Source organism: Aspergillus lentulus (genome assembly GCF_001445615.1).
Source record: "Aspergillus lentulus DNA, contig: Alt01, strain: IFM 54703, whole genome shotgun sequence".
In the NCBI taxonomy this organism is placed as follows: Eukaryota; Fungi; Ascomycota; class Eurotiomycetes; order Eurotiales; family Aspergillaceae; genus Aspergillus; species Aspergillus lentulus.
In genome coordinates, this window is record NW_028322123.1 from 2,183,849 (window position 1) to 2,196,639 (window position 12,791).

A 12,791-nucleotide genomic window follows, 5' to 3' on the forward strand; every position below is an offset into this window, starting at 1 on the left:
TCGCTTTAAATTCTCAAAAAAAGGACCCGTCTACTAGGACTCGAGAGACCGTGCTCTCTCTTTTCCTACCACCCGCGCTCAATAGCCCTTCCAAGTTCAAATTGTCACTCATCGCGAGTCGTCGCATGTTTTCGACCCAGTAAACCGCGATGCTCATTGATGGCGAGAAGTGGGCTTGTGAAGCTTGCGTCCGGGGTCACCGAGTCAGCAGCTGTCACCATAGTGGTAAGTGACACATTCCTCGCAGAGAAGAACATCGCCGATCATGGTGGCTGACATACCTTACCAAATATAGACCGCCCCTTGACCCACATCAACAAGAAAGGCCGTCCAGTCTCTCAATGCGCCCACTGTCGCGGCCTACGCAAGTCACGGACAACCCACACCAGGTGCGAGTGTGGTGATAAGAAGAAGAATAGCCACAAGAATGATTTAGATCCCCACGCCGTTGACAAACGGGATCTCAAGCGTGAGCATGTTGGCGATGGCACATTGGTTCAGTATTTCTGATTAAGATTTTACAGAGGACTCCCGTCCAAAATGTGGCTGCACTCATGGTCAGCGCTGTATCTGCGCGCTGAAGAAGGAACCCCATCTAGATACTGTTCCGGAAACCGGTCTGCCTCCGCATCCGCCTGCAGCACCGTCGGAGCCGCCCAAGAAGCCGCAGTTGACTTCGGCCAAGTCGGAAAGCACGCTCACTATCTTCCGCGATGGTCACCATAAGCCGGCTCACAGGCACAATGACATGGCGCACAAGTGTGGTCTGCCCTACACGATTCCGCGCTCACATACAATCCACACTACGGCCGATGTTCCGCGCCGATCGGTTGAATTCCTGCCTTTGACTGAGCCAACGTTTCTGGAGAAGGCCTTTGCCAGCCAAGTGCAGTCGGAAACGCAGTCGAACGGTTCGCAACTGCGACTTGTCAATTCTGAGCATGGATCGCCCGATCATGGCCCAGCTGCCGCTACGGACGATATCACCACGACCGTACCTCCGGTCGACATGTCTTCCTTCTTCCCTCAAGCTCAGCCGTCTATGGATCAGTCTTCTGGGGGTGCAGCGGAGTCAATACCAACGTCCCTGGGTCAAATCCAATTGAATTCGCTTGATCCTGTCATGACTAGCATGCCGCCTCTTGACGTCTCGTTCCCCTCATTTCCGACAACAACTACGACGACGTCGACATCCCCCGTGGCCTGCCTGGCGCTCCAAGATCCCTACAAGGAACCTTTCTTCGCGTCGCCCGACGGCGACCTGCCTCTGAATTCTGCTGCCTTTAGCGCGCCTCCGGTCGATTGGTCCAATTTCCCTCTGTATTCATCCGATGTTCCCACAGCGACCAGCACACAGGCTCCTTCCTACGCGAGCTTCGACTACAATTCGATGGCGCCAGGATTCACCGCCCCGTCCTCGTCTGGTGACATCTCCGAAGCCGAGGATTTTGGGCCGCTGTCGGGACTTGGAAATCCTAGTGGCGATCTGCATGATATGCACAGTGCTAGCGATGGTTCGGATTTCGATCATTTCCGCATCAGCTCCGCCTCTTCGTTCATTGGCCTTCCGCAAGCTCAGCTGTTGTCTTCAAACAATCTCGAGGCGATCGACATCGACGAGTTCCTCAAGTCCGCCAACGAGTCGACTGCCGCCTTGGAACATCAGCTACAGGCCAGCATAGGTGTAGAACCTAAGGCCCTCCCTGCCCAAAATACGTTTGTCCCTTTGACCGACGCAGACACCTTCAAGCCGATGCCTGACTCGACGACGAGCCTGCCGATGACGACGTCTCCTACGGATACCTTGTGGCCTACTGCTATGTTTGATTCCAGTGCTCCGTCCTTGGATGGCAGTAATGGCAGCTTCTATACCCCGCCCTGGGTGTAACAGTACCAGTGCATCGTCTGCTCAGCACTCTTTCAGCTTCCCTCAATCTAGTTGCGGCTACCTTCTCCTCCTCCACCACCTCCACACCGTCTGAGTGACGATCTACGCCCTCATGACCTTGATGAGAGATGATGATTATTTCCTGACTATTTTTGACATTCATTTTTGTTCGATTAGCGCAGCTCCGAATCGTCTGACGCTACCCTAGCATTTCAGATCTATATCAAGATTCCCGTTCAATTTTCTTTTTCCCTTTTACTGTGCAGTCGCTGGCTCTGTATATCCCAAGACCACTGTATCGGCAATGGTTTGACTTTGTACTCATCTACAGACCAGGCAGTCGTGATGCTCCCAGTCATGGTGGCTTGCTATTTCGTGTCATTTCATCTATAGATATCCTGCTCCACCAGTGTTTGGTGGTTTCATGCAGTTCAAAAGATCTTGATTATGCACAATAGATTTGATCGTGTTTTGATCTGGGGTTAGTACGATCCACTAAGGTAAAGGTAGTGTAGTTGCATGGATTTGCATGTCGCGTATCGTTCTGTATGCGTTTCCTGCATGAACTAGCCAACTAGGTACCTTAGCCAGCATACAGTATGGTCTGTATCCTGCAACATAAGTAGCGGTGTGTATTTCGGAGTAATTATCCACCTACAATCCAACGACCGATGAAATTTGTCAACGTGTGACTCGTAATGATGCAATTAGCAAATAGTTATGCAGTTCTGAACATTCCATGTGATGAAATGGAAGCGTACTAGTACTCCAACAGTGGATGTCTCGAAAAGCCTACCGCCGCAGTGATGACCCATGGAGGCCTTCTCCGTACATATACAGGGATACGCAGTAACGCACCTACAGGTATGAAGGGAATGCGCTTCAAGGCTGAGGTGGCTTGCATCCTGTCCTAGTTCCAGTTCAGTTTCAGTTTCAGCTAGCCTGCTCCTCTGCTGTACTGTCTGTGCATTTGCTCTTGCATTTCCTCTGGCGAATGCGAAACGCGACACGGCGCCGGCGCCGGTTTGCATGTGGGATGCAGTAGCTCTACGTTGGAATTACTAATTACTATTTACTATTTACTAAGGTATTCATAGGCTGCCTTTGCCTCTGCCGTGTGCATTGACTCTGAGAGGGCGCTTTGTTCACAGCGCTTTTCGTTGCGGTCAGGTGTTTCAGTATTCCCTGCAAGGGAGGCCGACAAGCTTTGCGTCAAGGCTTGTTGCAACTTGGCTTTGGCTTTGGCTAGATTCTTGTGTGCTTGCATCACAGGATACGTACGTACTCCCAGGACAATGACGCAGCCCAATGCGACGCATGCAGGGTAGCACTGCACACTGCATCCTCTCAGTCTCAGCTCTGGTGCCGTATAGCCGTGGTATGTGTTGTGTTGTACTAGTCTGTCGCGTCAACAGTCCTTACCTAGTTTCAGACCTGCCTACGGGGTACTAGCATTGGGTAATTCTAGACCTTGCGTGTTGTTGCTCCGTTCGCTTGGGCCCTTTGGTGTGTTGTACTGCAGTGGCCAAATCCTTGTTGTGGATTGATCGGTTGACTGGCTTATTCACTTAAACAATGTGAGCTAAGCGAGGTTCAACCGAGTCGAGTATTTGACTTCCATGTCTACATACGCGAAATAGTACCCGACAGCTATATAATCTGCCTTCTATATCATTTTGATTTCCAGGGTATCCATCACATGCCTCGCAGCATGTGTTCCTATATTTTAACTCAAAAAGAAAAGAGATTCGTAACAGTTCAACGAGAACGCTATTTATACTTGGCCATAAACTCGGCGTGGAACTTGACGATTCGCTCAACCCAGTCAGTGCCGGGGGCAAGGAAGGTCGTGCGGAAGTGGAGGGTGTTCTCCTTCTGTCCAAAGCCGGAACCGGGGACCACGCAAACACCCGTTGCATCAAGCAGGCGCAGGCAGTAGAATTCGTCAGCGTTCCGGCCTTCGGCAGCGGCGGCTTCGACGGCCTTGGGAGGCAGGGTGATGCTGGGGAAGAGGTACATGGCGCCCTACATGATGTTAAAGACAGTTGGACCAGAATAGAGGTTTACCATACCTGAGGCTCCTGGCATTCGACACCTTCCATCTGCTTGAAGGCTTCGTACAGAGCGAGGGCACGCTGGTGTAGGCCATCGCTAATGCCGTTGTACTCCTTCTGATACAACTCGTAACTGGGCTCGCCCTTCTTGGGTGGGTTCACCATAAGCTCGACCAGACATTGACCGATCACCGGTGGGCACAACATGATGCTGACAAACTTGTAGATCTCAGCCGCGACCAAGGGGTCGAAGCCGACGAGCTCGAAGTAACCGCCGCGGTGACCGCATTCGCCCACCATACCCTTGGACACGCTGTGCAGAGAAGCGAGTTCGACATTGTCGTACTTCCCAGGCACCTCCTGCTGCAGTTGGCGCAGTCTCTTCTTGAACGATGTGAACTCGCCCACGAAGACGTTGGTTTGGTACACCTCGTCGGCAATGACGACCAGCTTCTCCTCTGCGGCGATGTCAAGCACGCTCTTGATGTCCTCGGGGCTCAGCGAGGCACCCGTCGGGTTACCGGGGTTGATGACAACGATGGCACGGACCTCGGTGCCCTCGGCCTTGGCGCGCACCAGGGATTGCCGGATGGCCTCCACGTCGGTACCCCAGGCCTTGTCCTCCTCCAGGTGGTATGGGACGCACTGCGCATTGAGAAGAGACAGGGTGGCGGTGTACAAAGGATACTGGGGAATCGGCACAAGGACACCGGCGCTGGGGGCGTTGCAGATGACGTTCAGCAGGGTGCTGACACCGGACGAGGCACCAGCGCAGAGGTACAGGTCTTGCGCGTTGGCGGGGAAGCCGTCACGCTCCTCGATGAATCTAGCCACGCTCTCCCGGATCAATGGTGCTCCCTGGCTGTGACTGTAGGCACCGACGCTCTGAATGTCCGCAAGAAGCTTCTTGGCCCGGTCAATGACGTCCTGGTTGTAGCCGAAAGACGACTGCAGGGCCTCCGGTTTCTCCAGCAATGCGGGGTTCTCGAGGAGACTGAGTACTTGACGGAAGAAGGTGATAGGTTTCTGATCCAGCTGCTGGGGGTTGCCAATATTGGCGAAAATGACACTGTCGAAGGGCAAGGACTTGTCTCCCTTGGCCAATCTCACACGGTACTCCTCCGCCTTGACGGCAAGCTCACCACGGACAGCATACTTGGCTGCCTTGACGTTGGGATTGATATTATCGGCACGGAGACGACGAGGGCCGAGATCAGAAGCGGTCCGCTTGGTGGTATATGGCACGGTCATGGTGGGTTCTGTGATTGTTCGCGACTACGGGTCAGTTTTCTATGGTAATTGCGGCCCCTCGAGATCAACCCATGCATTATGTACCCGGGACACGAACGATTGACTCAAAAGGTGGGGTGGGTACGGAGTAAAATGGATGCATTTGTCACGAGATGAGGGGAAGGGGCGTGGCCGCATGCCAAGTGCCAGTCCACACATTTATTGCCTCAAATCGTACGAACATCCAATGATGGTTCATGGTTGGCTGATTGGACGATCCTCGGGGCCAAACGGAGCTAGGGAGAGTCTCCCGAAAGCAAGACGAAACGTACCTGGAGAGGACCTGGGGCTAGGGACCCCCGCGGGTAGCCCTGCCGCCCAGCAGAAAGCCTGACGGCGCGGCAACCGAATAATCGGCCGGGAAACTGAACGGCCCAAGGCCAGCGGCGATGCCCGCATGTGAGATGCGAGCCTAAGCTGCCAGGTCATCCTGCGCTTCTGGTCTTAACCGGTCTATGGAATGGCTTCCTCTTCTTTTCGTTTCCGTCTCCGCACGCGGGATGCGAAGCAAGACCTGACAGTAGCGCCTTGCACTCTTACTCGGCAGACAAGATACAAAGTAGAGAGCAAAGGGAAAAAGCAAAAAGATTGCCTGGGAAAAATGACCCTCGATCTGCGGGAAAACCACGCGGTGAGCGAATTTCTGCAGGCGGTGAGTTAAAACGGTCTGGCCATCAACGGCTTGCTGACTCAGCGCCGTCTCCCGCGGGAACCATCGGACTTACAGATAGAGATATTGGGTAATACTGTGCCAAATTATGGGGGTATATCATCGAGTCATCAACGTGCGATTGCTTTTGGACCAGAATTTTCATCTACCGGGTACTGTCCCGGTGCTGGAATCCACTATCGGAGCAGCCCGGGGTTCATCCGAGGTTGAGTTTCAGGCATTCTGCACCTCGATCCTTCCTAGCCTCATAAATACCTAATTAGGAAAACAAAAGGAAAGTGGTCGAAGAGATATTCCCTATTCTGAAACATGGTTGGATCCTCGCTATCGCAAATGTATGCTGCTTGCCCCCTTGTACCATTCGTACCGGTGATTCCAGCCTACCATGATATTGACAGTATTAAAACTGACTCCTAGAGCGATTCGGACATCGCAAGCGTATGCATATGTCCTATATTAAGAGCTTCAGCTTCTAGAAGGTGCTTCTGCAGAGCGAGTTCGGTCTGCGTCCGACGAGTGTTGACTCAGCATGCCCTCTACTGCCTGACCATATTGCTACAATGATACCTTGTTAGACTGGTACCACATAGTAGAGTATTATGATTGGTATTTCAAGTTACTCTACCTGTGTGCCTACAATGAGACAAGGCGCCTCGATGAACCAGATTCGTTCACCGATGTTTGGGAGTCCGGTGTGAACATGACTGGCGCTGAGCTGACGCCTCGTTGACTTAACGAACCCAAGATATCTGCGGTCAATGCAACTACAAATTACTAAGCTCATTAGTTGTCCACTAGATCAGACCATATCATGCGATTAGATCATGTTGTCTTCGGTCATTAGTTGTATGATACAGCAGCCTCGCTTGCTTTTGCTCTATCAAATTCAAAAATAGGCAGACATCAATCGCTGCATCGTCCAAATGATCAAGTCCACCGCGTCAATGACTAGGGATAATCGTACGTGCCACTCTGACCATTTCTCTAGCTTCGTTCGCTTCCCCGTAGCCGCACTGCCTGGCCATACTTCTGAAGCTTCGTGATGAGGGCATCACCATGCTTGACCAAATCAGCATACTGCTTGTTCTTGTCGTCAGGCCGGTTCGTCTCAATGATTCCATTCACTCGGTCGATGGTGCACGCGATACGGTTGCTGGCAATAAACTTGGCCAAATCCCTGCATTCACAAATCAGTCATTGTATGATTAAACATAACTAATCGCATCTTACCGATCCAGGAAGTCGACAGTGACGCCAAAGTCATTTGCCATGCTGTTCAACCCAACCACCCGGTAGCTTTGAAGCAGCTGCTGGTAGGCGCGGAGTCTCATCTCCCGAACGAACCAGGCCCGGTGCTCGTACAGGTACCGGTCCTGCGTGAGGAAATTATCTTCCACAGCCGCCAATGCCCGGAAAAATGTCCGGTAGTTGCCGCTGTAAAGGCTATCAACCAAGTTGGCAAGAGGCGAAAAGTCAACGGGGGCTTCTGTCTCGGCCTGGAGGCCAGAACCTGTTCCCAAGGTGGTCAAGTTGATTGCGGTGGTGGCGGTGCCTGGAGTGGCCGTAGAAATCGATGCATCCTTCATCTCCTCATCCCGAGCACCTTCTCCAGCGGAGATCTCGCCGGTCAGAGCAGCCAACCTGTCCTCCCCAGCTCCGAGGATTGCCTTGATTTCAGGGGCGTCCACGACCTTTGCTTTGAAGTCTACTCGCTTGAGCGACAACGAGCCCGCGAGGACAGAATAGATGACCAGGGCAGAATAACTGCACAGCTCGTAGCTCGTAAATGTAGATAGACTATCAAGGAGAAGAGGAGCCGCGAGGTTGTAGGAGCGAACAGTGAGCAGATGGAGGCCCTTGTAGGCCTTGAGACGATTCCTCCGGTCCCAGTCACCACCACTCTCGATCAGAGTATCCGCCTTCTCGATATTCTTCTTGACGGACACAGCATCGCCAAAGAAGAGGCCAATTCGAACCATGGCAAGGACGAGATCAATCTTGGTTCCGAGGAACGTTGTCTTCTCGAGGAGCGCTTCGTGTGACTCAATAGCTTTGTCCTAGAAGATACATCGCTATATTAGTATTCAACCACTGACAAGCCTCATTGATAAGCTGCATTATGATTGTCAACGCACCTTATCTCCTACCCGTGCCCAGAATTCGGCACGCTTTCCCCGTGCGGCCAAGACCTCAGTCTCACCAGCTGCTTCTTCAGCCTCGCCTTCTTCCTTCTGGAAGGCTTCCAACTCTTTCTTGTTATCCTCAACCAAAGACTGGTACAGCGCTTCATCCCATGGGAAATCGATCTTCTGTGATGGTTTCCGAGACGCCAGCAAGTTGGAGGTGATCAAAGGCTTGTTCGACCCGTGGGTGCTGTGCTGAGGTACACCTTCGCCAGAATGGTTCAGAATGCCCTCAACGGGATGTGCAAGGTGTCGGTAAAAAGGAGCCATCTTATGCTCTGAGATGGCATCCTGAATTCTCTTCAGCGACGTCTGTCGTACTGTCTGGGGGCATGAAGGGTTGGAAAGGTTGAAGACATGCTGGGCGAGGGTGAGATCAGGGAACTTGATGTACTGCGGATCAGACCCCATAATGGCGATGGGATGAAGGAAACTATGGCAAGAGATGGACGAGACTAAGGGGGAGAATGGCGGAAATGGGTCTTGGTGAGTAGTAGCGATGCTTGTGTAGGTAGGTCTGTTGACGGGAATCTGGTTGCAGCAGATACATCACGTAACGTAGCTGAGCTCAGCTGGATCAAAGAAGTTCCGCTCCGAGGCAACTGTTGTCCTCCATCGCTGTTCAATCGAAATGTATACCGAATATTTGACAAATTAGTTGTATTGTTGAAGAACAGAAATTGAAAATACGAAGGGATCTGCTTCCAAATGATAGCCTGACGCGTCTCTCTTGTGTGTTTGAAAACGTAACCCCGACTTCAAGTTTGGAGGCCGGTATTTCTCTCCTGTTCCCTCCACAATATATGTCAAACTGCAAAACCATCACAGTCTTTGATGATAACTACTCAATTATCCTGAGAGCTGCATATGGAGCTCGTCAATTTGCTCATTATAAGCTCCTGATCTCTTACTGATCCCTATAGTGTGAATTTTCCGCGCTGCCACGAGTTGCAAGTGCTGAGGCTACAGGCTTCGGCTTCACAGGCCCGACCCTTATGATACAAGTGGGCATCGTAGACATCGTGAATGTCCTGATGGGATGTTCCAAGACCGACACATGATACAAGTGTTATCTGTTGTCGATATGTTGAGCGTCAAAACCAATCCTATGCATAACTCACAAGGATATTTCTATGAACCTTGGGCAGAAGCAAGGTACTGTTGGATTAGACAGGGATTAAACAACTAAAGTACTGTGTGGACTGTCTGCCTCCGGTCTCATCTTTTCCCAAGTTGATACAACAACTTACTCCCGCTGTCCGACTTGAAGTTCTCTGAGGATGGGGACTTGGAGATAATCTATTATGTCAATGGTCACCGCGAGAGTACGCAGTTGTTCCAAGAAGCATGCGCTTACGGTCAGACTAGTAGATCAGTACGACAATATCCAATGCATCTGTGGTCTGTACTCATCTGTAGGTAGCACCTGCGTTGCCGATACTCCAAGTAGATAACGCATATAGCTCTACGGCATCGCGTGAAAGCGCGGCACATGGCCACATGCCCAGTTTCTTGTTCGACCGGATTCTACCGACCTTAGATTGATTTGGTGGGCGTCCAATAACAATACAAATTGAGGGATGAACCGACTCACCTAAAGGCAAAGCTTAGCCCGTCCCCTAAGAAAGTGGCCCCACTATATCCACCTCGATACTACGGTATCTCACAAGATTAACTGCCGTTGGACGATGAAAGCCAATGCTTCCAACTAAGATGCACAAGGCTGGGAAACGGGTAATGGATCCAGAATGGCGCATATTTAGTGGCTAGAATCGGTCTTTCGAGATGCCTTTTCACCATGTGCCCCTTTAGGGCGATTCTGCTTCCTCTTTCCAGTCCTGTACTTTCTTCTTTCCCTCACTTTTTCCTTCTATGAACTTCTCTTCGGTCTTCCATTTCAATCCTTTTCTTTTCTTCTGAGGTAGAGGTTTGGGAAAGTGACTGAGATTTGTTGGCGCAATCCTCGTGTCAACAAGGAAATATATCTATCACCTCGGTCCCTTCTGGCCCCCACTTCTAAACAACCATTCTTGCGCTGTTGTAAACCCGTCCAAGGCCAGATTGCTACACCTCGCGCTGAGAGATGATGGCTTCCAAGGGAGACGCTCAGCCTTCTCCTGCGATGACTCCTGAAAAGGTCTCGAAGTCTCTTGATCCAATACCCATTGAAGAGATACCGCTGGAGAATACGCAGAAAAGCCGCTGGGAGCGCAGTTGGCCAACCATTGCTTGCGGCGCCGGTCTCTTTTCTGATGGCTATCTCAATGGAGTATGTAATACGCTCAGTCCTCAATATCATATTCAATTGGCCACCAAAGAGAGTGCTTACTGACTTAGTCACTTAGGTCATTGGGCCGGTCAATACCATGCTAAGCAAGATTTACCCTGACACGTACAAAAACTCCCCCGCCAGCAGGAATGTCTCTTCCATCGTCTTTGCAGGAACCGTGCTTGGTCAACTTATTTTCGGTTATGTCAGTGATCATTGGTCGAGGAAGTGGGCTTTGATGGTCTCCACGGTGATCTTGATCATTTTCAGCGCGCTCTCTGCCGGCTCCTACGGAGCTCATGGTAGCCAAGCTGGTTTGTTCGCCGCTCTGACAGCGTATCGGTTCTTCCTAGGAATCGGAATAGGTGGGGAGTATCCTGCAGGCAGTGTAGCAGCAGCGGAAAGCACGGGCGAGCTGAAGAGCGGCCATCGCAATCGCTGGTTCATCATGTTCACGAACTTCCAGATTGACTTTGGATTCGTCGTCTCTTCTCTGGTTGCCATGATCTTGATGTTGATATTTACCGAGAACCACATGCGTGCTGCTTGGCGTGTGGCTCTAGGACTAGGCGTCATTCCGCCTCTGAGTCTGTTCTACTTGCGACTGAAGTTGGACGAGCCGGAGGAATTCAACAGGCAACGCATGCACAAGTTCCCTATTTGGTTAATTATAAAGTAAGGCCGCTGACATCTCTTCCCGTCCTTTTATTCACAGTCGCTGACCGTGTCTCTACGCAGGTACTACTGGAAGCGCCTGGTTCGGCCCCCTTCTCCTGCCCTTCGCATGTCCTTTTAGCTAACTATAGCAGCTTGTGGTCTCTCTGATTTGGTTCATCTATGATTTTTCGTCCTATTCGTTCGGCATCTATTCGTCCGAATGGCTTTCAATCATCCTGGGCGACAGCGCTCCTCTCTGGAAGACTTTTGGGTGGAGCACAGTCACCAATCTTTTCTACATCCCAGGTGCTTTTTTGGGTGCACTGACGAGCGACTGGATCGGTCCGCGCAACACGCTGGCTCTCGGAGTTGCCCTGCAGGGTATCGTCGGCTTTATCATGGCGGGCTGCTACGTATATCTTCGGGAGGCAAAAAATGTTGCTGCATTTGTCGTTGTCTATGGCATCTTCTCATCCCTCGGTGAATTCGGACCTGGGGACAACATCGGTTTATGTGCTGCAAAGACCAGTGCAACTTCCATCCGTGGCCAATACTACGCGATCGCAGCCGCATTTGGCAAGATAGGCGCTTTTGTTGGCACTTATGTGTTTCCGATAATCCAAAATAACGCTCCCAATGCCGTGCGCCAAGGACAAGATCCTTACTTTGTCAGCAGCTCGTTATGCATCTTCAGCGCATTCCTGGCCTACTTCATGCTGCCACATATTGGACAGGTATGTTCTTGACTCGACCATGGCCTTCGCCGCTGTCATTCCAGGACAAGTCACTGATACCGCTTCTTAGGATACAATTACAGAAGAGGACGCCAATTTCCGTGCTTACCTCGAAGCTCAAGGTTATGATACCTCAACTCTGGGAAACGACCGTCCACAACATTGATCCATCTTCTGTTTGCTTTACTTACCGTTCAGCATCGTACCGTCGGCATACCGTCATCGCCCATCAATCTGCCCATTGGCTGAGGCCCATTTCCCTTTTCCAGCCCTCTACCGCAGCCAATATCTGAATAATTCGCCCGCAACACTCAAGAAATGGGGCTTAGCCACGAGTTCGTTAAGATTGGAAAGACCACCGTCTCCCCCAAGCGACCTGCCAGCCAGTTACTTCGAGCCCTGAGCAGCGTAATAGCCCAATACCCAAAAGAAAGTCTGTCGGTAGAAAACGCTGTCCCTTGCTGACATATCCATGGGTTGACTCGGCTGCGTAGCCAGAGACTTGCGATTGTCCCTTGCCCGATGTACTATACCTCAAAGCATTGGTTCCAGAAAAATATGGACTCAATTAATGTCACCACTTTGAAGTAGTCCGTATGCCGTTGGTTTGGGTTCTGTCAGCTAACATCACTTGCATGCGCTGACCTGAATCAGTCAATGCTGATAACAAACATGTCACATCCAGAGATGGACAGCATGAGTGAGCCGAAGTAGAACTACATGCCGACGCCTGCTGGCATAATACCTAGCATCTTTCTGAATTCTTTTTGTCTATGACTCAGATATGATTACGCGTGTTGTACACTGTTTGACGAAAGCGAGTATCGTGAAACATAGATTAATTGTTTGATAGCTTCGGTTCACAGCTCGGAGTGTGGTTTCCATACTCCGTTTCTCCACAAGACCAGGTGCTTTGGATGAACCGAGGTTGATGGTGACAGACGGCGGGTGCATCCCCGGGGGTTCATTTGCCGACCGTGATCCATCCTCCCCCAGACGCCATTCCGTATCCTTCCTACTAATTTCTCCCCGTCTTCCTTTATTCT

The 12,791-nt window shown here is 51.2% G+C and overlaps 4 protein-coding genes across 4 annotated transcripts; 2 read left to right on the top strand and 2 right to left on the bottom strand.

Annotated features, from left to right (window-relative positions):
• Positions 1 to 149: 149 nt before the first annotated feature.
• On the top strand, positions 150 to 1,888 carry ALT_0684 (copper fist DNA-binding domain-containing protein; the record flags this gene model as incomplete). The annotated part of the gene is made up of 3 exons (XM_033556146.2): positions 150 to 225; positions 296 to 469; positions 525 to 1,888. 3 exons carry the CDS (start codon positions 150 to 152, stop codon positions 1,886 to 1,888), a joined length of 1,614 nt encoding a protein of 537 aa, XP_033412037.2.
• Positions 1,889 to 3,658: 1,770 nt separating this feature from the next.
• ALT_0685 (putative alanine aminotransferase) lies at positions 3,659 to 5,193 on the bottom strand (the record flags this gene model as incomplete). Its single annotated transcript, XM_033556147.2, has 2 exons — positions 3,659 to 3,913; positions 3,961 to 5,193. The coding sequence occupies 2 exons, from the start codon at positions 5,191 to 5,193 to the stop codon at positions 3,659 to 3,661; spliced, it is 1,488 nt and encodes a 495-aa protein (XP_033412038.2).
• A 1,693-nt stretch (positions 5,194 to 6,886) lies between these two features.
• ALT_0686 (proteasome regulatory particle lid subunit RPN7) lies at positions 6,887 to 8,496 on the bottom strand (the record flags this gene model as incomplete). Its single annotated transcript, XM_033556148.1, has 3 exons — positions 6,887 to 7,079; positions 7,133 to 7,959; positions 8,038 to 8,496. 3 exons carry the CDS (start codon positions 8,494 to 8,496, stop codon positions 6,887 to 6,889), a joined length of 1,479 nt encoding a protein of 492 aa, XP_033412039.1.
• A 1,672-nt stretch (positions 8,497 to 10,168) lies between these two features.
• ALT_0687 (putative MFS phospholipid transporter (Git1)) lies at positions 10,169 to 11,911 on the top strand (the record flags this gene model as incomplete). Its single annotated transcript, XM_033556149.1, has 5 exons — positions 10,169 to 10,354; positions 10,431 to 11,029; positions 11,093 to 11,111; positions 11,164 to 11,745; positions 11,816 to 11,911. The coding sequence occupies 5 exons, from the start codon at positions 10,169 to 10,171 to the stop codon at positions 11,909 to 11,911; spliced, it is 1,482 nt and encodes a 493-aa protein (XP_033412040.1).
• Between the last annotated feature and the right edge of the window lie 880 nt (positions 11,912 to 12,791).